Genomic DNA, 22,142 nt, shown 5'->3' with positions numbered 1-22,142 from the left:
TAAAAAAGCGATGTGTCTTTTCATCTCCTGTCTTATTATAATATGCACCAAAACAAATGTTTCCTACTAGACCGCGCTACAGTCGCAATATACTAATTGCCGCGATTGCGAGTCGCAGGTTCAAATCCTGTCAGTTTCGAAAATTTTAGTTGAATTTTAAATTTATGAAACGTTACCTATTTACTTACGAAAGTAAATATAAGATAACACAAGAAAATAAATTTACATCTATTAGTGACTAGTAAATTTAATCATTCCCCATTATTTTCAAGAAATTGTACGGGTATGCGTCAGCTACCATTTTATATTTCTCAAGGTATTTATTTAAAGTTACGATACTAACATTAGTATCGTAACTTTAAATAAATGCTTATCTACAAACATTTTCCAAAACCAATGAATTAAATATTTTTTTAATTAAAATTTATTAAAAGAATTATAAAATAATATTTTATTTGTAAATCTAGTAAAAAGTTTTTTTTTATTTACAGATCGTACGTATAAAGCTGTAACGCCTCGATCGAGATTGAAAGGGGAGGCATAGCGTTAAGGTCTTAACAACCGGTCGGCTACAATGTCAGCAAGGTTTAATATCTATCGGTTAGAAGATATATAACAGTTATTTACTCCGCGGCCGGTGCTGAGGTGAATCCACTATACCAAAAAACTAATAACGTAAGAAATAACAATGATTTTGAGGGCGGCATTCGGTATTATGTGTTTTGTGCTCAGTTCTTGCAGCTTGGGATATGGAAAGTTGGCGCGTAAGTATTCAATACTGTTTTTTAATAGAGTTATCGTAGTAACTGATTCGCTTTTTAGTTTCATTGTTGAGTTTCAATTATTTCAACAACAAAAAAATATATAACATTAATTGTTTAAATACGGAAATCTATTAAACGCGCTGAAATGCAACAAGCAATACATTTCCGCGCACAAGTTTCTATATCTGTTTGTTTACCTACCTATGTAGGTAAACAAACAGATAAAGAACTATAGTGAGTTTATATAGGCAAAGTTTTTTTTTTTCAATAATCTGTAACATCTATTTTGCTAAGATAATTGATTTTAGTATATGTATAATACGATCAACGGTGATAGCCCATGGGTAGGACTTCAACTTCACGTTCACGGGGGCCGTGTTCGAATCCCAGCATGCACTCCTTTACCTTTTCTAAGTTATTTGCGTTTTAAGCATTTAAATTGCACTTGCTTCAAAACATAGCGAGGAAACCTTAATGCCAAAGAATTCCCAGAAATTCTGCATAATGTTCTCAAAAGTCTGTGGAGTCCAAATAATATACAATCCGCACTGGGCCAGCGTGGTGGACTACGACCTTAACCCCTTCTCTTTGTGGGAGAAACCCATGCCTTGTGGTGGGCCGGTAATGGATTGATAGGATGATAATGATGATCAGTTAGCGGACATTGGCAAAATGTTTTGTGAGTAGGTACTAAGTGCTTAATGTGATGATTACAAACAAATTTCATTACGACATAAAAGTCTGTTGTTTCATAATCTTCGATATCTTATTCTTTTTAAACGTAATACCTGCGGCATTGGAAACAGCAATACTATAGCAAGCCCATTTAGATATAATTACTCATCAACCAAGAGAACTACAGATAAAATATACGAATATCTTTTTCTGAATTTTCAGGTCTTTGTTTGCATATTGTAACAGGTATCTCAAAATTGTTTAGATTTAGTTCAATACCTCTCAAAAATACAGCTGTTGGTATAAATAAATAGCAGATTGGCAGGGAGATTTAAGAGATTTAAAAACGAGAGAGATTTAAGTCTAATTGGTACTAACACAATCTGCCACCCATCTAGTAACTCAATTAGATCAACGTTGTCTAACCAGGGTATTCGATTGATTTGCTCTTTAGCAGCAAGCTGACTTGTTCAGATATACTTCTGAAGTGGATAGTTATATCAAGATGTATCTTATGATAGGCTTGAAACGAAACGTTGATAGGACTTTTGTTAGGACTTTGGCTTCACTTTCGGGGGCACGAGTTCAACGGTTAAGAAAAACATCGTGAGGAAACCAGCATGCCACAGAATTCCCCATAATGTTCTCAATGGTGTGTGGAGTCCACCAATGGGCCAACGTAGTGGACTCTAGTCTTAAACCCTTCTTAAAGTAGGAGGAGACCCATTGACTTTCGTGAATGGGTTGATATGCAAATGATGACTGTCCTTATTTTCCTACTACTGACATAAATGTGAAAATTGCTGCGTAAAAGAAAGACAAACGAACAAACTCACTCGCATATAAAATAATCTTATGTAGTATTGATTCCATGACCTTTCCTTCATATCAAATTCCATCAATGCCAGAATAGTGATTTATATTTATTGCATATCTATATCATTTTAGTTAATATCATTTAGGTTATAAAATTTTCTAGATAAGGTATCAGCAATCAGTTATTAAAAATAACGATGCACGATGCTGTCAGGAATGCTAAACTTGAATCGGAAGCTTATGTTTTGTTAGAAACGACACAAAATACTAGGTAGGTAATTAAATCATTTTGTTTCAAAGTAACATTGCTGCTTAAAGTTATTGGTTTGAAGTTGTCGGTAGTGTTATTATATTAAAACTCCATTGGTGTACCTATTCATAATCATATAATAATTCTACACAAAATAAAAGCTATACCAATTTGCGGTATTACAAACTTGACAATCAAGTGTTTGGATTACATTGAGAAACACCACATAAAGAAAAAGCCAACAACTCAGGATACATGCGACATTTAAAACCCTTAATCCATACTAATATTATGGAAATATCATAACGCAAAACTTTGTTTGTTTGAACATACTCAGGCCCTAACTAAGCAACCAACAAAGTTGATTTTTGGCATAGAGTTAGTTGAAAAGACATAGACTACATTCATCTCAGGGAAATCAAAAATAACCACAATAAACGCGGGCACCAGCTAGTATGCATATGAATGTATATGTCATAACTTTAATATTCAAACAACATTAAGTGATTGTGTGAAGTAAACAAACAGTAAAGTGATAACAAATAATGCTGTATAGGTACAAAATATCAAATAGGTGCTAATATAAAATATTTATGGCATCCATAAACATAACTGAAGTAGTAATAAACATAAAGTAACTGCGTTTGATACTAAGTAGAAAATTAAAATATGTAAAAAGGCAAGTAGAAAAAAAATATTAAATAAAAACCACCAATAGCCTAACCTCATTAAAATATTATTTAAAAAATCATTAAGACATATTAACAAGGCATAACTATTAGATCAAGTTATATCCAGCCATTTTGATGGCTAAATATCTCCCAATCGGCGTAACTCCTACGCTTGATGTTATTGTTTTATGTCCCAGTTTCACTCGCACAACTAAGTCATCTAAAGGAAAATAAACAAGAGCAGTACTAGGTAGTTGATACTTTGGCCTCCCTAACGGGTGAACCGAGTACGACCCCCGATGTGTTTATATGTGTCACTCGGGATGTTTTAAGGATACCTAAGGATACCTCATACATCCAAACCTGTTCAGGCTAAAGTAAATCCCTATCCCTATCCCTATAACTACTAATATTATAAATGTGAATGTAAGTTTGTTTGTTACGCTTTCGCGCAAAAACTACAGAACCGATCATCATGAAACTTTGTACACATAATATTTCTGAAGGTATTAGAATTAATATAGGATGCTTTTTATCCCGAAATTAAGCTCAGTTCTTTTGGGAGAGGTGATGAAAGTTTTTGACGATTTTACACCATAACGCCGTTAAATTATAACCGATTTAAATACGTACTTTTGTACTTTAGAGGTTGAAATGTCTGTTTAATTTTGCCTAAATTTTGTGTAGATCTGATGAATGTGATTGGTGATAGAGGACACAACTCCTCAGCGGGCAGCAGCCAACCCGTCATTTAAGGCTTATCTAGCTATCCTAAATACATAAAGTGCGTAGAATTACACCTAAATCGAATGCCTCTTTCGAAAAACAAAAACAAACGCAGACGAAGTCGCTGGCAACACCTAGTAACAAAATAAAGTAATTAACATACATTACATCCATGAACCCTGACCATTAACATTTGACACAAAAATATTATACACCTTTTTTGGGCAGTCGTGGGAATTTACCCCATTTAAGGGTTGGTTGGCAACAATTAAACAACGTACTAACATGTTTTAAGATATAACGTTACATATGGTGTATGTTATCCGTATCCTGATATGTTGTCAAGACAAATAATATAAATAAAATACTCGTTTCACGGAGATTTCTCGCACTCCGGACAGATTTCTATGCATTTTTTATTATATTAAATATTTTTAATGTACTCAATATGATAATACACGATATGTATGATAATACATTGAAAAGTTTATTTCATACCATTAGGTGAATTAGTGTAGAGTTTTTTTTTATTTGGCGACAAAAAATACTAACCCCCCAAGCCCAGTAGGTGGTGCTGCTGTCAGTGTGATACCAAATTTGATTAAAATATCATAAAGTATAATGAGGCGCTGCTTTTTCTAGCAGAACGGCGTCTACCGGGTCTGCTGGTTTTATTTAAATTCTATCTGCCGTTTAGGCGTGAAAAGGTAACAGAAAGGGTTTCTTTCAAAATAATGATAAATGTAATGATTAAATGGTTGAGCGTCGAATAGCTTATTAGTAAAATTACATTACTTGACGCAGAAAATAGAAAAGAAGGCATAATGAGTGTAGGGAATCCCAAATTACACCCACCCGTGGCGGAAACTTGTACCTACATGTCGCCCTCCATTAATAGTAAATTATGGAGTGGTTGCGCATTTCTTATAAAGTTTTATTTATATCCATAGATAATTATACCACAAGCTCCGTATGTCAAGGGTACATAATCACTATGTTCCTATTCTTGAAACAAGGTTTATATAAAATTGGATTCAGTAAAATAACAGTGTAAATAGGCAATTACTTTAATCAGACTTCGTTAGGTTATTAATAGAAAATTAAACATCATTCTCTGTAGGTAGAAGTGTCAAAGGTCTCATAATTTATTACTATGTTAAAATTATATAGCTAACCTGAGAGGATATTTACTGGCTGCCCTGATTCTCTGTGGCATTGAAATCTTAACTGCGCAATAAATGCATTTTGTGATGCGAATTTCAACCAATCTTCTTTAATTTCAATTCAATGATGAATTTAACGTAACGTGTTGTGATAGAATAAAAGTATCAGGCCCGGCCCTGTAGAGCAATGTGTAAGGTTGCTCAAGGATTGTTAATTCATTATAATCATTGCGTCAATATTCTACATGGATCATTATAGACAAATTCGTGTAGTGTTAAACGGTAGTTAAGCCTAAAAATTATAATGGATCTATATGAACTCATTTGAGTATTAGTTCTGTTTTCTCCTAATTATTGATATAGTCAAGTGTGAGGGGTTTATAATAAATGTTGATGTCATTAAAGTAGCAACATGAATATATTTATCGATATAGGTATATAAAATTCAAAGTTTTGACCGGCTGTTAATCAACGCTCAGCCTGCATGATAGGTTTTATATTAAATCCACCCCAAAGTGGGTTTAAATTTTTTTTCCACCGCTAAGAGAATGAAATTATATGTAGGGAATTCTTAAATATTCACAAAAGATCGAAATAGTTTTTTTTTATTTTTGTCCTTCTGTTTGTCTGTTAGCGCATTACGTTGAACTAAACGGATTTTAATACAATTTAGTATACTTATAGCTGATACTCTGGGTTAAAATTTCAGCTATTCAAGCAAAAACATAAGGGTTCCTGCAGTATAAGGGATGAAAGATTTAGACTTTGTTACACGATTGCTCTGTCATATATAGACCAATATGTAACCAATATTAATGAATCTTTTGATCTTAAGGAGATTGCGCATAAATACGTACAGCTTGCATCCTGGAGATATTGTATTTAATATTAAGCCTGGGTAAAAAACTGTTCACACCACGACGCTTTAAAAAACTAAACAAACGCGGACGAAGTCGCGGGCACGAAGCTAGCCACGTATAAATTATGTAACACAGAGCACCAAACGAAATCAGGGCAATCAACCCTAAAAGCCTTCTTAATATATATATTTTTTGTATGTTATGTCATGTTTATTATACCTTCTTACGAGAACTAATTAAAGTTATTTAAAGCAAATGCGATTTTATAAATATAAAACCTAAATGCTAAACTTTGGTTCATTATAAATATTAAAATTAATGGTATGGTGGAATCCATACTAATATTTAGAATGTGAAAGTGAAATTGTTAATTTTTTACCTATATTCAACTAGCTCAACAACTAACACCGATCATCGAAATTTGGCAAATTCGTTGAAATTTAAAAAAAACCTGGACGAGTAAGTTTTCGAATGCTTGAAGCATACAATGAGGGTATAGACACTGTAGAGACTCATGTATACCTGGGTTGCTTAATATCTAGTGATGGCTTATATTTTTCCGAAATAAAACGATGAAGAACGATAGCTAAGTTTGCGTCAGAGAGAGACAGCCAATTGATGCGTTCGAAATGAATATTGCTACGAGCACTTCGATGGCTAAGCTAGTAGATTATAATGATAGAATGACATACAAATAAAAATTATGAATTGAGAAATAATGCGAGGCTTAATATTAAGTGTAATAGAGTTAGGTGTAATAAAGATGATAATGATCACACGTCTTACATAATCTATTCAAACAAGTTATAATTAGTGAGTATGAGATTACAATTCACGTCCGTAATTGGATTTTATCAAGGCACCGCATATAATCTTTATCCTTTTTGAATCTATTTGCGAGTTGCTAGCACATTAACTAAATTACTATTAATTCATATCCCTTATATTATGTATGCAAGATTATTACAAAACTTTTTCTTGCAGTAAAACTTCTAGGTGGTGATTTTATAAATATTTAGAAATTAATTGGGCAGGAATTTTCAAGGTAACATTTTATCCCATGAGAGAAAAATAAAAATTACGTAGAATAAAGGCGGAAGTAAGCTGTACATGTCTATGTCACACCGCAGTTTAGGTACAAAAATATACCTAAAGCAGCGAATAGAGCCGTTGGTGCTAATTTAGACGGCTGTCTAACGGTTATGAATTGAGACACAAAATAAATATATTTCAGTTTGTTTTCTAACTTGCGCGTATTGGCCAGTGCTTAAAAGGTACAGCGAGTAATGAACTCGCTGTACCTTTTAAGCAAGGTTCAGATGGTATGCACTTTGCAAGAAGTCCGCTTCGGCCGAAATCAGAGCACCGGACGAAAATAGGGCACTAGACCCTACACAAAATCTAAATATATCTATTATGTCCAATCTATCAAATCAAGGGAATCTAGGCATCTTTAGGCTTTATCATCTCTTACCATCGATCGAGGTGCGATTGCAGTCAAGCGCTAGTTATTAAATTAAAATAATAACTTAGGCGATTTCTTACCTTGTACTACATTAAAACGTAAATATGTCTATTGATAACTCCAATGTTTTATTTTTGCCCTAATTAGTTGAAAAACCATTATTTCTTCAAATTATGGAAATGAGGAAAATGTAGGAAAAACGATAAAATGGGTGAATTCAAAATTCAAAATTCATTTATTTCAAGTAGGCCTAATACAAGCACTTTTGAAACGTCAAGTCTGTCCGTGTGTAGTGACTCTACCACCGGTTCGGAAGGCAGATTCTACCGAGAAGAAGCCGGCAAGAAACTCAGCAGTTGCTCTTTTCCAACATCAAAAATTTACATTTTATATTTTAACATTCATTTTTCTATCTTGTGAGAGATGAAAGCGGAGCCAGATGCTTCCAAGCAACCTTGTCATTAAGAAACTCATCAATTGTATAATAACCTCGCTGTAATAAATGTGTTTTAACACATTCTTTAAACTTATGCATTGGTAGGTCCAAAATTACCTTATGAGGTGATAAGAGTAAACGCTAAATAATGAACTAAGTACCAGTTCTTTCACGCATGCAAACTAATTTTTCCAATCTAAATGCTGCTGAAGTTGTGAAGATGTGTTTCACAGATATACCTATCTATAGTTTTAATTAAATTGAGCATAAGAACAAATTTTACTTTTGCTAAATAAATTGTATAATTTTAGTCTTTGATTAACACGAACAATATTTTGGAAGTGTTCCAAAGTCCATAAAACCCTAAATCTGAAGGTCCGTCTTGTTGTATTAATATGTCGGTTTACAGGCCAAGGCATTCTGGTTTCGAGTTAACATAGTACAGGATCTTAGGGCAATAAAAAACCCAATCAAGGTTTTCATATGATTAAAGCAAGTCCCACCAATGTTTGTTGGTATAACTTACATACATACAATTATCATAGCGACTTAAATCACAGTACAGTATCATTGTCATAATAATAGACTCAAGATAATGGACAAGAAAAAAAACACTTTGTCATCATGTCACCAAGACCGGTAAAATAAAAACATAATACAACAGTCCCCGTAAGACACGATTATTAAAAGGACTGACTTTAAATAAAGGAGGAGGTTTTTCAAATATTCAATACTCAATTATTTGGTAGTGATTTAATTTTAATTAGAATTCCAATTAATAAACACGTAATAATAATTACAAACTAACATTAATATGTATTTACAAAAAATATAAGCCATCTAACAGTTAACTTCTGGGTATGGTACCCGATATGCTGGCGCTATTGCCCCTTTTAATTGATAGATAGCGGTTGGGCTAAAGAAGCGCCAGCTTTTGGGTCACGATTTTTGGACAAGCTGTTATTAAAATTTTTCATGTCCGATGACCATGAGCCCAGACTCTTTAACGCAAGCGCTGCAAAAACGTAGTCGTTATAAATAACGGAGTATTTACGGCGCTTAAGCAAATTCGACAGATGCAACCGCTTTTTTGGACGTACTAGGCAAGTGAGAAACTGTGGGATGCGACGTAACGTATCGACGTAGGTCGCATCCCACACCACCGCCCCATCGACCACGGTACTATAGTTATACCGTCTGGTCACTACACCATTCTTAAATCGTCAAAAAATTTAATGACATAAAAACGCGAAAAAAGCAAGTCTGATCCGAAAGATAAGTTGCGTCTCCTGATGCTCTAATAAATATAATTAATAAGCCAAGTATATAATATAGTGCTATTTCTGCTAAGCGAAGGCTACATCACTGTGTCCTACCGGCGTCCAAAGCGGTGTACAAGTTTGCGTCCTGCATATACCCAATCACCAAACAGTTACTTGAACGCGCGCTTTTTATGATTGTTCGCAGTTTAGACGGAATTTTGAACGCTGCTCAAGACGCCGCTCTGGCTAGACGACATAGTGTGGGCTTACCTTTAGTTTTAAATATCGACTTCAAATGTATTTTTATATTTTACTGTCTTGAATACATCGGTGAAGACTTGTTATAGAGATATGCAATCCTAATATCTCTTTATTATTTCCTACATACACCTGTCGGTGCTCAATTGCTAGAATACGGCCCCAGTCATTAAATTATCATAATTTATGTCAGGGGTCCTATTCTACGAATGTTTGTGAAGCGAAGTATGTATATAGTCCAGTTTTTCTAACCTATTCGTTACCTTTTAGGATAAAGTATGTTTTAAAAATACATCTTACTTATCTAGACAAAATCACTTTGCATTTTATGTATAACCTATTCTTGACATTAATAATTAATAATTCGCTGCTGATATCTAAAGGCATTATTATGAGTGATGATAAGCCCTGACTAGATCCTAATCCTAACCTACCACCAAACCCCATTGGGGTAACCTTAAGGGTATTACTATCCTTCCCTTCTATGGAAAGACCAGTGCCCTGCAGTGAAAAAATGTTGATGATGACTTGATGAGCTATGAACCAAAAATTTGTTGATGTGTTATTCATTAATATCGTGTGCAACGTAGTCCAACGCATATTATATACCTCTCGTTAAAACAATATAGCTTCAATTCTTACGAAATTGAAAAGGTCAAAGACAAGTTTACGTTCATTTATAATTATTTATGCTGTATGTTAAACGTTTATTAAACGTTTTAAGACAATCTGGTTCAATGTTATTCGTTTTATATAGGAGTGAAGGAGTGCAAACTCCAAAAGCACTGCTAAACTTCTGTTTTCTCTCAACTGCTCCAGAAGAGTGACATTTGTTTCTAAGTTATGTATGTAATATACCTTAGAAACATTTGAATATAATCAAAATTCTTACTAGTTATAATGCAAGCAATCTGGGTGTAACATTTTTAAGTCTACAGTATTTTCTAAATTTAATTAAATATTTATATATTTTTTTGGTTTGTCTTTATTCTGACTTACTTGTATTTATACTTTTCATCATCGAACGGTTAGAAAGCTGGACGAGATAATGTCTTTTATATAAGCTTATGAGATATGAAAATTAATATTTCAATTTAAAATTTAAAATTAACTCTAAAATAATTTACTTTAAATGACATTGAAATGTGTGTGCGTCTGAACGTGTCGGTGATTTCTTCTTTAATATTATCTAGGAACCACAGAATTCAGTGTTCTGTATTCTGAGCTAGGAAGATATTTTTTTACGTTATCATAGTAATCCGTGAGCCCATTTGGCCACGAATGTAAACACAGCTGATGTTATGATTGCCACTGCATATTTCTTATCACAACTTTGGAAAGTTATCCCTAAAAAGTTAATAATACGGCTAAGTATCACCTTGTGAAGCTGTGAGCACAGCACTCTCTTTATTTTCTTTCGTGTTAGGTTTGGCCAAAATCACGTCTATTTACTACTTATTATTTAAAGAAGATTTATTATTATTAATAGTGCTTTTGGCGTACCTACAGAATATTACTTACTAGTATATTCAAAAACAAATTGTTACAAGTACGATATTATGTAGATACATTAGACTATGCAATGTATCTAAGTGTATGATGAGCCAAATCAATAACACCTGCTGTTTTATTTAAGACTCTGTTTGTACAGCAATAAGAGCCATAAAGGTGAGATGTCTTCATGTGAACGCATGTTTCGTGTATGGAGGATTCAAAATGCAATTATAGGGTATTTCGTGAGAAGCCTGAAAGATTTTCTCCCATGATGAACAATATGTGGTGCGTTTGATGTTAGGGCACAAAATCTAATTACAAGATTGATTCCGTTCGTTCGAGATATTGATGTATTCGCAATTATTTATTGCTTGTGTTAATATTATTAAGGGCCATTTTAACTGTTACTGTAGCTTAGAAATTCCTGATCTCATTTGACCTTTAAAGTAAATACAGTTGATATTATGGTTGTCGCTGAGTACTTTTCTATGTAATAGTGTTGATCTCAGGAAAAAGTTGAAAAACAAATGTTTTATCCTTGTTATGAATAATGTTATACACCCCTCGGCTTATTATTATTTAACAACACACCTTAAATAAAATTGCTATTGATCAAGACTTAATAATATACCCACTTGTATTGGTAAATCTTACCTAATACCTATTACATTGAGGTAGGTGTGTTATGTTGTGAAACATTGGCTGGCTTTGAACTTGGCCTTTGGGCTCCGCATAATATTATGTTTCTATGTGTTCACAATATAATAAGGTTTATTTCATAAGATTAGGTTTATTTAATGTCAGACATGGTCCATATATCAACATAAAAGAGAATCCACAAAGAAGTGTTCTAATTTATTTTATAGAACAAATAGTTTCATAATTTTTACACTTACCTACTTTACACAGCAAAATAGTTTTTTTTTAATCAAATTGCTTGGCTTAATTACTAAAGATTTGTTTCATCTATTAGATAGAATCAGATAAAGAATATTTTAGACACTTTGCAAGTCAGGTTCAGGTACAGTAGTTCTCTAAAATAAAATAATTCCTTTACTTTGTGCTTTTGTTTTAAGTAAATTAAAATCTCGATGGCCAAACCTAAGGAATTGTATATGTATATATTTTATTAAAGGAAGCATGGTATGGTGATTTATGTTCACTTATCGAGGAACTGGATAAGAAATTTGACTCGTTCAACATGCATAAGAAGATTAAAGAGTTAATAGCCCCTAAACACCAAGGATGTTCCCAAACAACTCTTGTTAATAATGATGGCAATTACACAACCTGCACGAACGAAATACTAGTTACTTGGGAACAATATGTAAAAGAACTCTTTCATGATACGCGGTGTGATCCGGTCGATTTCATTTGTAAAGACGCGGGGCCAGCCATTACCAGGAGTGAAGTCTATCATGCCATTAAAACTGCAAAAACAAGAAAAGCTGTTGGTCCCGATGAGATACCAGTTGAGATTATTAAGGAAATTGAGGAGTTTAACATATATTATCTCGTGAAGCTCTTCAATGCTATTTATGACTCTGGTAATATTCCATCCGATTGGCTCAAATCAACATTTATCACCTTACCAAAAATCAAAAATCCAAAGAAATGTAGCGATTATCGCACTATATCACTCATGAGCCATGTTTTGAAGCTGTTCTTGAAAGTCATTCACAACAGAATTTACTCAAAATGTGAATCACAATTGTCATACACCCAGTTTGGTTTTAGAAACGGGCTAGGTACGAGAGACGCACTTTTCGGCTATCAAGTGCTGGTACAAAGATTTTGGGATATGAATAGAAATCTTTTTGTCTGCTTTATCGATTATGAGAAGGCCTTCGATAGAGTGCGCCATGTAAAATTGATGCAAGTTCTTCAGAAGATAGGTTTGGACTTCAAAGACTGCCGATTCATAAAAAATCTGTACTGGAATCAGAGTGCAAATATAAGGGTGAACAGAAACTTGTCTTCTTACATCGACATAGAAAGAGGCGTAAGACAAGGCTGTATTTTATCACCCTTACTATTCAATTTGTATGCTGAAGCTATATTTTCGGAAGCGCTAGATAACATTTCAGACGGTATATCAATTAATGGTAAGACGTTAAATAACATCAGATACGCAGATGATACCATATTAATCGCGGATAGTCTTGAAGGGCTTCAAAACATAGTCAATTCTGTAGCTTCCGTTAGTGCTGAGTATGGTATTAACATCAATACCAAAAAGACGAAATTTATGGAAATAAGCCGGACACCTGAGCTAATCAATTCTTTGTACCTTAATGGTCAGGTTCTTGAACGGGTATCCAAGTTCAGATATCTAGGCACAATGGTTGACGACAAAGGGGATCATAGTCTTGAAGTACGCTGCAGAATAGAGCAAGCACGCAACGCCTTTTCTAGACTGAAAAGAGTTCTCTGTGACCGAAACCTAAGCATTGCTCTTCGAACACGCATAGCGCGGTGTTATGTGTTCTCTGTACTCCTATATGGCGTAGAAGCTTGGACTCTAACAGAGACCATGTCCAGGAAACTCGAAGCGTTCGAGATGTGGGTGTACAGACGTATGTTAAAAATATCTTGGACAGATCGTGTACGGAATAGCACTGTATTGCAGAGAATGGGTAAGGTTCCAGAGGTACTCTTAACAATTAAAAAAAGAAAGTTAGAATATTTTGGTCATGTGATGCGGAACACCAAAAAGTATGAACTTCTTCAGCTTATCGTACAAGGTAAAGTGGCAGGCAGAAGAAGGCCTGGCCGAAGAAGAATATCATGGCTCAAAAATCTACGACAATGGTTTGGAAAGAGCACCAAATCATTATTTAGAGCAGCGGTGTCCAAGGTAGAGATAGCCCTAATGATTGCCAACCTTCGTAAGGAGACGGCACCCTAAGAAGAAGATATTTTATTATTTTTTTTATTTTGTGTCTTTCACATTGTCTTTTAATTCCCAAATATTACACATATAAACAGAATGGTATTATACCATTGTTATAATAGTTGAAGTTGAATAAGTTTTATCTTTATACTTTTTGTTATTTCTAGCCGACTTCATCCACCCTTGCAACGCGACAACAAGGGAATGCCTTGTAAAGGCAACTCAGGACGCCATCCCGGACTTCGTGAAAGGCATTCCCAGCCTAGACGTGCCTTCTTTAGACCCTTTTGTGATCGAAAGGCTGTCGATACCGCTGAATGGGCTAAAAGTTACATTTTACAAGGGAAAAGTCACGGGCTTTAGGAAATGTATTGTGGATAACGTCATGTAAGTTGACAAGTGAAGTAGATATTTTTTCATATTCTTTATGCTTTAGGTTGAATAGATAAGTATATTATAGTAAGGTATTAGAATTATAAGTATAATATTCAGCATCATCATATCAACCCATTAACGGCCCACTACAGGGCACGGGTCTCCTCCCACAATGAGAAGTTAATGTGAGCGACAAATATCAATTAGTAAGTAAGTAATAGCAAGGTACTAGACTTGAAACCCGTATTGGGGTAAACATTATTAGGATTATTTATGAAAAAATCGAAGTACCAGTGACGAGGACTTATGTATGACGAATGTACCAGTGGCGTTATGATCCATTTGTTCAAACGCTCCTTTTTATTATAGAAATAATAAACATCTGATTATAACCTTAAGAGTCCGCCTACCCGCGCAAGAGCAACATAGATGAAATTAGCTCCAAAGCTCTTATAATATGAGAGAATTCTTTTATTCAGAAGTGGGATATTTATGAACTAATGATGACGACGATGAAGTTATTAACACTATGTTAGTACTTTATAAATCTTAATAATGCACAAAATTAAATAATGTTAATCGTTATAAAAAAGTGGAGAGACCAATGAGGAAATACCTTAGTAAAATCCGTCAATCAAATTTTGACGGATAAGCTCTTAAATTTGATAGATTAGCTCTACCGATGCGTGATAGGGGGCTTGATTTAGCGGCACTAATTGGATTGGATTCACTTGTCAATACTACGACCTGGGTCTGGCGTTACTACATCTACCAGGAATTTGCTTATAGAAATAATTAGGCTAAGATTCAACAATCAACAACAAAAACAATCTATCTAATATATGTAATCTGAATCTCGAAAACTCAAGCGTTTGTCCCGAAACCAGAAGACCCCGGTTCGAGGTTCGAGAGCTGATTTTTTTATTTTATTTTTTAGCTCTGTATTTTAATTATTTAGCAAAAAATTAATTTAAAAATTAGTTCCCACTTTTTATAGAACTCTCAAATGACCTTGTTATTATTTTTTTCATTTAATTTGAGAGTTTCAAATAGTTATTTATCTGTTTGAAACTTGAAATAATAATTAATACTTTCAAAATAAAAATAAAATGGGAAATACAAGCTAGAAATGTTTATTTTATAGATAATAAAGTGAGCAATAACAACTTAAAAAATATTGTATTATTACCATAAATGTTTAAAGGCTATTTAGCTGCAGAATTTGGAAATCTAAAGCAAAAGGTCGGAATATCCTATCAGTATAACATTTACGTAACATTTACAAAATCCTACTTAGCTATATCAAATGTACCTGCATAGCTATGTGTAATTACATCCCTACTTAATAATTCAACCAACGTGCTGCTTGAGAGAATCAGTGTGTTGAAATATAAAGTCATTGAAAACAAGAACCGTCAATGAATTTAAATGCAGCAGACCTAATTTCTAACAGCACAACATTAAAAACCAAATGAGTGTAGTGCTACTTTTGCCTTTACTTTTGAGCTGAAATTACTAAGGAGTTTTTATTTTATTGGAACGTTAAATCGCTTGGCAGTACGTCTTTGCATGTAGGTTGGTAATTAGCCACGTCTGAAGCCACACAAAAAACAGCTACTTAAATTGAATATATGGTTTTGAGGGCTTTTAGGACCCTAGGAGTATTTGAAGTATTTAAATGTCAAAGTAAGTCTGTTTGTTACGCTTTTACGCAAAAACTACTTAACCGATCCTCATGAAACTTTGTACACATATTCTTGGAAGTGTTACAAGTAATATAGGATACTTTTCATCCCGACATTAAGCTCGGTTCCTTTGGGAGAGGGGATGAGTGTTTGACGATTTTACACCACTCCGACAAATTATAACCAATTTAAATAATTATTTTTGTACTATAGAGGTTATAGTTATAATATATGTGTTTAATTTTGCCCAAACTGTGGTTAGAGATAGAAGACAGAACTCCTCAGCGAACAGCAAACCCCTCATTTAAGGCTTAGCGGTACTGAATACTTCAATTTTTTTAGATCTACAACTAAATTTAATGCCACATCAAAAACAAAAACAAACGCAGACGAAGTCGTGGGCAGCAGCTAGTATATAATAATTATTTTAATGTATGGGAAAATAATGATATAATATCAAATAATCAGTCAAAAAATAACCGCCATTATATCTTTAATAATGCAGTATGATAGGAATATGGACGAGTCAAAAGAGTCAATTGAATTAGCTTGATTGTATCCATGTTACTACCGCATATTTATTAAATCAAGTAATTAACTATGCCGACTAAGCTGACCTTATATGTCACACACATCAGTAGCCTTTAATAAACCTTTCATTGGTACATGCTACAAAAACGTAATAGTTAGTCCGTATTTCTTCATACGAGAAAAAAAACTTAAGCTTATATGTAGAGTCCTGAACATAGACTGGCCCATTATTAATACGAAGTACGCAGAGTATGCGTTGGGGTAGTTGAGAAGTGTTTTGTAACATTCTGTGATTTAAAATGTGTTGTCAGTTGAAGTGTTGGGACAAAAGACTGCGTAACTGTTCTGACTTTACGATACGTTTTTTAGTGGTATAAGCAGAACAAAAAAGGTCTTAAAAACCTGCTAGGTCAGACTTAAAAACCTACTACTTACTCCAATGAATTACCAAAATTGGTATATTAAGATATGTGCTCCAACTTGAGGCTAGTAAATAAAATAAGCTCACAATTTTTTTTTATTAAAACATATTGATACATATACTGTATTGCAAAGAACTTTTCCTCCAAGTCAGTGTTGCTTTTATCATAAATGCTGTAATTTTTACAATAAAACTGTATATGTTGTGTAATGTGTATGTTTCAGATCCGAATTGGACAAAAGACACTTTGTTTTGGAATTCCATTGCAATCTAACAATCAAAGGCCAGTACGACGCAGTTGGTAGAATTCTTCTATTTCCTATCAACGGAGAAGGGGATGCTAAAGTTAAACTAAGTGAGTTCGAAAATTAAATTATATTTGACGGCATATTGATTGAATTATTACATAAATAACTGTTACATACACAATTATAATAATGTTCGACTTATACGTCGCTGCCCACTGCGCCAATTGGCCGTCATATGAAATGAAATATGAAATTACTGATAGTAAAGCAAATAACATTCAATGACATTATTACTACTTCAATAAGAATGTTCTCAATTCGTTTAACCGCCCTTGTGGCGCAGAGACTTCATAAAGTGCAGAGTCCCTAGAGGTTTTGAGCTTGACCTCATTCCACGACCCTATTAAGACCCTCACCAAAACCGTAGGCCGCCAAGTTTCCGCTTTCTCTTTGCGGGTTCCAGTTTAAAGCTATCTTGCTTTATTGTGTTACGATGTTTCATTTTAACATATGTGGACCAATCTTGCAGCTTCAACTGCTGAAGTTAACACTGCTAATTTGAGAATAACTCAAAGTCATTGTTACGTTGATAGAATTCTATGTCTTTATGTCTATACTGTAATATTATAAAGAGTGAAGATTGTATCATTATACAGAAAGCGTGTACATGTTTAATATTGAAGCGTCAAAAACCACTCCAATTTAGTACACTACCTTCTTCTTTTTCTCAAAAAAAATATGGCCGAATAACAGTTCTGTATGTTCTTAATTCTATGTATGTAACTAACAACCTTTAAAAAATCTTTATAAATATTGACATTATATTATCAAGATAAAGTTAAGCTTAAATAGACAGCTTATATAGCTAAACCTGTATAGCATGTTATTTATACGCGTACTTTAGGAGCTAAAACAATTAAAAGTTTCTGTTAAAAAGATTATGTTAACTGTTACGAGACTCGGAAAAAGCTAGCGATATTATAAAGTACGTAACCTTTGTAATAATATAATAAGAGATGGTTTGAAAAGCCACAGAATAAAATTATAGTAATAATTTATAATTGGGATCTTTTAATGAGACAGCCGTCGGTCGCCACCTAAGTAAGTCATAATTATCTCTCCAAGCTTCTTCATAAAAAAATTACAAAAAAATTCCGTTAAAAAGCAGTTATTATTTTGTAATTAATTAAGCACTAAATAATATTTTATTACAACTGAAAGGCCATATTCTGTCCGGTGGTCTAGTAGTTTTGATACTCGAATTTGGATGGTGGGTTTTCCTGTCAAAAATTGAATAAAAGCACAAAGACGGGACATTAGTTGTATAATAATAAATAAACATATCTTGCCCCAAAATAAACGTTACTTGTGGTATTAAGATGACTTATTAATATTTTTATGAATATTATACATAAATACTTATTTTACAAAAAAAAAATCAGTTTTAGGAAACCTTGAACTCAGAAAGCAGGGTGCTCACTGCGCCAAACGGCCGTCTATTTGTACTATTCTAGTACCACTCACGTAATAATCTCTAAAACCCGCCAACCGGAGCGCGGAGGGTTTAATCTCTAAATCTCTCTTTTCTATGTGATAGGAGTCTCCTCATTATTATTAACCTTCCACGGAGCCTATTGATGTTCTTATAAATAAGCCACTGAAAAGTAATTTCAGAAAAAAAATTGCGCAAGAACTAAATTAATTGTATTTTTTTAATTTTCCAGCAAATCTAAGAATGAAAGTGGATATCAACACGAAATACGTTAAAGACAAACAAGGCATCGACTACTTCGGGATTAAGAGCTACAAATATTCCTTCGATTACGGTGACCGCGTGCATTTTGACCTCAAGAACCTCTTCAAGGAAAGCAAAGAACTAAGTAAGTAGCACTTTTTACTTGAAAACCAGCAATGGCGTTCAGTGGCGTGCACTTGGTTTCTCAGCAGGGTATACATACAGCAGGAAAATTGCATAAAACAGCAAAAATCTCCTACTATACGAGTTATAATATCAATTTTAGGGTAGGCAGTGCTTTTGTGCATGTATGAAGTGCACGCCACTGATGGCGTACATACAGAGTATGCTCCAAGTGATGATATACAATTGACAAAATATCCAGTCATCATCATCATCATCATAATTTCAACCAATGGACGTCAACTGCTGGACATAGGTCTTTTGTAGGGAATTCCACAATCAACGGTCCTGGGCCGCTTACCTCCAGCGGCTCCCAGCGACTCGCTTGATGTCATCTGTCGCACTAGGGGCCGACCTACGCTGCGTTTAACGGTGCGGGTCGCCATTCCAGCACCTTAAGACCCCAACGTCCATCGGTTCTCCGAGCTATGATCTACCCATTGCCACTTCAGCTTCGCGACTCGCTGAGAGATGTCGGTAACTCTTATTCTCCTACGGATCTCCTCATTTCTGATCACGTAGAGATACTGCTAGCATAGCTCTCTCCATCGCCGCATAGTTAGCAACCACGTCTGAGATCCGTAAGTCATCACTGGCAACACGCACTGTTCGAAGACTTTAGTCTTCAGGCACTGGGGGATTTTGGACGAAAAGATGTCACGAAGTTTCCCGAACGCTGCCCATCCGAGTAAGATTCGGCGGTTCACCTCTTTCTCAAAATTGAAACGAGTACATATACCTAGGATATACGATCCAGTTGATCGTATGTCCTAGGTATATGTACTCGTCTAAAAATATCCAGTACGAGTTATAAAACCTTAACTGTAGGCTTTCTATAACTCGTACAATGTACACTTAAGTTTTTGTTTGTGTTGGAGGTTTTTCCGTTTTTCATCATCTGCCCACTGAGTGTGCACGCCACGGAACAGCAGGTTTATGTTTTTCGGGTGTATTAATTTTATGTTTACACGCATGACCGAAATACATCATTATTTAGAAATGCCAAATGTAATCAAAGACCCTAAGTATCGAGTGCGCTTGCTAAACATACCAAGTATACTGACTGTGCGAAGAATCAGACTTCTGAAGCGGCCAGGGGGCTTGATACTGTTATTTGTCTAGTTATAGTCTATAGACTGATTGAAAATGTAAATGATGACAAAAAGATGTTATGATTATATTGGAAATCTTTCCTTCAAAGATATCCATTGAAAATCAAAACGTAGATAATTTAAAACGAATTCTATTTTATCTGGAAAGTCATTTATTTGTCACCTGCGAAACTCGAGACGTTATGATGAAATAGACTACGCTAAAACCAATCAAACTTTTAATTAGAAATGTTAAACTTTTTAGCTATTTTCATTACTTTGCTGATTTCTTCATTAGGTTGTGACCGGAATGGCCTTTTATTGAGAATTTATAAAAAGATTAAATCATTTGTGTAATGTGCTGCTTTCCATCGAGGAAATTCAATGTATCTAATCCTTATTAAACTGACCTATTAGACCAAAGTAAACTTATAAAATATATTTGATCAAGATATGCAATAGTAGCATTGACAGAAATAAAAAAGGGTCTCGCAGAGATTCTATTTTTGAAAGTTGGTTCAATATTATTGAATAGTAATGACCGTATTCCTTCGATTATACACTCTGGAGTATATATTTAAGTATATGCCGTGTGATAATAGCAGTCGATCAGAATACAGGTGTCACCAACCCTCCTATGTCCGTGGATGGTGTCCAAGGCGACTAAGGCAATATAATGGTAAAACCGGTAGCAGCATCGTCTGAGCTAGTACTAACATCTTCTGCGATCTCCAAACGTCTGCTTAGCGTGGTGATTATGGGAAAACCCTCCCTTCGCAATTATAGTGCAAAAACTGAAATTGGTTCATATTTACAAAAATAACAAGTATATTAATAAAAAATATTATATCTTTTTTCTTCAAGTTAATTCAGACATACTGTCTAAGGATTAAATAAACTGCTCCATTAGGGCAATAAAAACCAATATTGTTCATAATGCTAGATCTAGTAAGCTATTTCTTTTTTGGAGGGCAAGGCCAATACGAACTTACATATTAACCTTTAAACTTTAGGGTTTAAGATAGGTACTAATACAAATGGTCTACAAATTATTGATGGTGATGAAATATAGCGCTATTCCGAAGTGAAGAGTTGCATCTGCTGTATTTATATAACCGAATGACTAAATAACCTCATTTATTTTTCAGGTGAAACAGTATTAAATTTCCTAAATGAAAATTGGAAGACCGTCGCCGAAGAATTCGGGAAACCTCTCGTTGATTACGCAGTAGATTTAGCGATTAGGACCATAGAGGTATTCTTTAATAAGGTTCCTTACAGTGAATTGATCTACGTCCCATTGCCGGCTTGAAATAAAAAATAGCTTTTAGTTATTTAGTAATAAGTTTTAGTATATATTATAATATCTGAGATACCCGATATTCGGACCTTGGAACTGAAATCGCGGCCAGGGTACTTTAAAAATTAAGCAATATTATTATCCGACTCCCAAGGCGTCGAGATTCGTGATATAAATTAGTATAAACTTAAGTGTATGAAATGTAGTATATGAAATACCTATAATTAAATATTTTTTTTTAATGTTCCTAATAATGTTGTTTCTTTTTTTAACTATCCATGTCATATATTGATTTTTGAATCTCAACAGCGCATTGAAATGCATTCTATGTTCTGGGAATATTAAATTTTAAACCGTTCTCCAAAAGTTTCATCTCGTCATTCAAAGTCAAAGTCAAATATTTCTTTATTTAAATACATAAATGGCACTTTTGATGCGTTGATTATATACAGAATGTGTACATAGCAGTGAGTATGGCGGTAACTACATTCGTAAACTTAAAACTAAAGCTACGAGGGTGCCCAACACTTTTGACAAACGAGTATCCGTAAGATTATTTTCGCGGAGTATAGCAAAATAAGCTTAATGTTCATGGTACATTACACATTGTGGGTACTAGTGTGTTACTATAAGATTGTTAGAGGAAACCAGCGTTGTTGACTGCTGCCTTGATATGATTCTATTCTGTATCGTTCTGTTAAGCAGATAGGATAATGTTTTAACCATCTGCGAGCAATATTCCGGACGTTTCAATAGTATATAGTTTGTTTGGGTAAAAGATAATTCTTAATTTTAAGAAACCGCACAATTATGAATGAATGAAAGAATGAATACACTTTT

At 34.1% G+C, this 22,142-nt stretch overlaps 1 protein-coding gene across 1 annotated transcript; it reads left to right on the top strand.

Annotated features, from left to right (window-relative positions):
* The first annotated feature begins 634 nt into the window (after positions 1–634).
* LOC120630050 (circadian clock-controlled protein daywake-like) lies at positions 635–21,526 on the top strand. Its single transcript, XM_039899179.1, has 5 exons — positions 635–764; positions 13,901–14,120; positions 16,970–17,100; positions 18,718–18,873; positions 21,151–21,526. Exons 1-5 carry the CDS (start codon positions 689–691, stop codon positions 21,312–21,314), a joined length of 747 nt encoding a protein of 248 aa, XP_039755113.1. The 5' UTR covers positions 635–688; the 3' UTR covers positions 21,315–21,526.
* Positions 21,527–22,142: the final 616 nt, after the last annotated feature.

This window comes from Pararge aegeria, chromosome 15 (genome assembly GCF_905163445.1).
Source record: "Pararge aegeria chromosome 15, ilParAegt1.1, whole genome shotgun sequence".
NCBI lineage: Eukaryota > Metazoa > Arthropoda > Insecta > Lepidoptera > Nymphalidae > Pararge > Pararge aegeria.
Note: the sequence above shows the minus strand (reverse complement) of the source record. Positions and strands in the feature narration are given on the sequence as shown.

Coding starts and splice junctions, on each gene's coding strand:
- LOC120630050 (XM_039899179.1), top strand. CDS start 689: ATGATTTTGAGGGCGGCATTCGGTATTATGTGTTTTGTGCTCAGTTCT. Junction 765..13,900: donor GGGATATGGAAAGTTGGCGC/GTAAGTATTCAA, acceptor TGTTATTTCTAG/CCGACTTCATCCACCCTTGC. Junction 17,101..18,717: donor GGATGCTAAAGTTAAACTAA/GTGAGTTCGAAA, acceptor TTAATTTTCCAG/CAAATCTAAGAATGAAAGTG.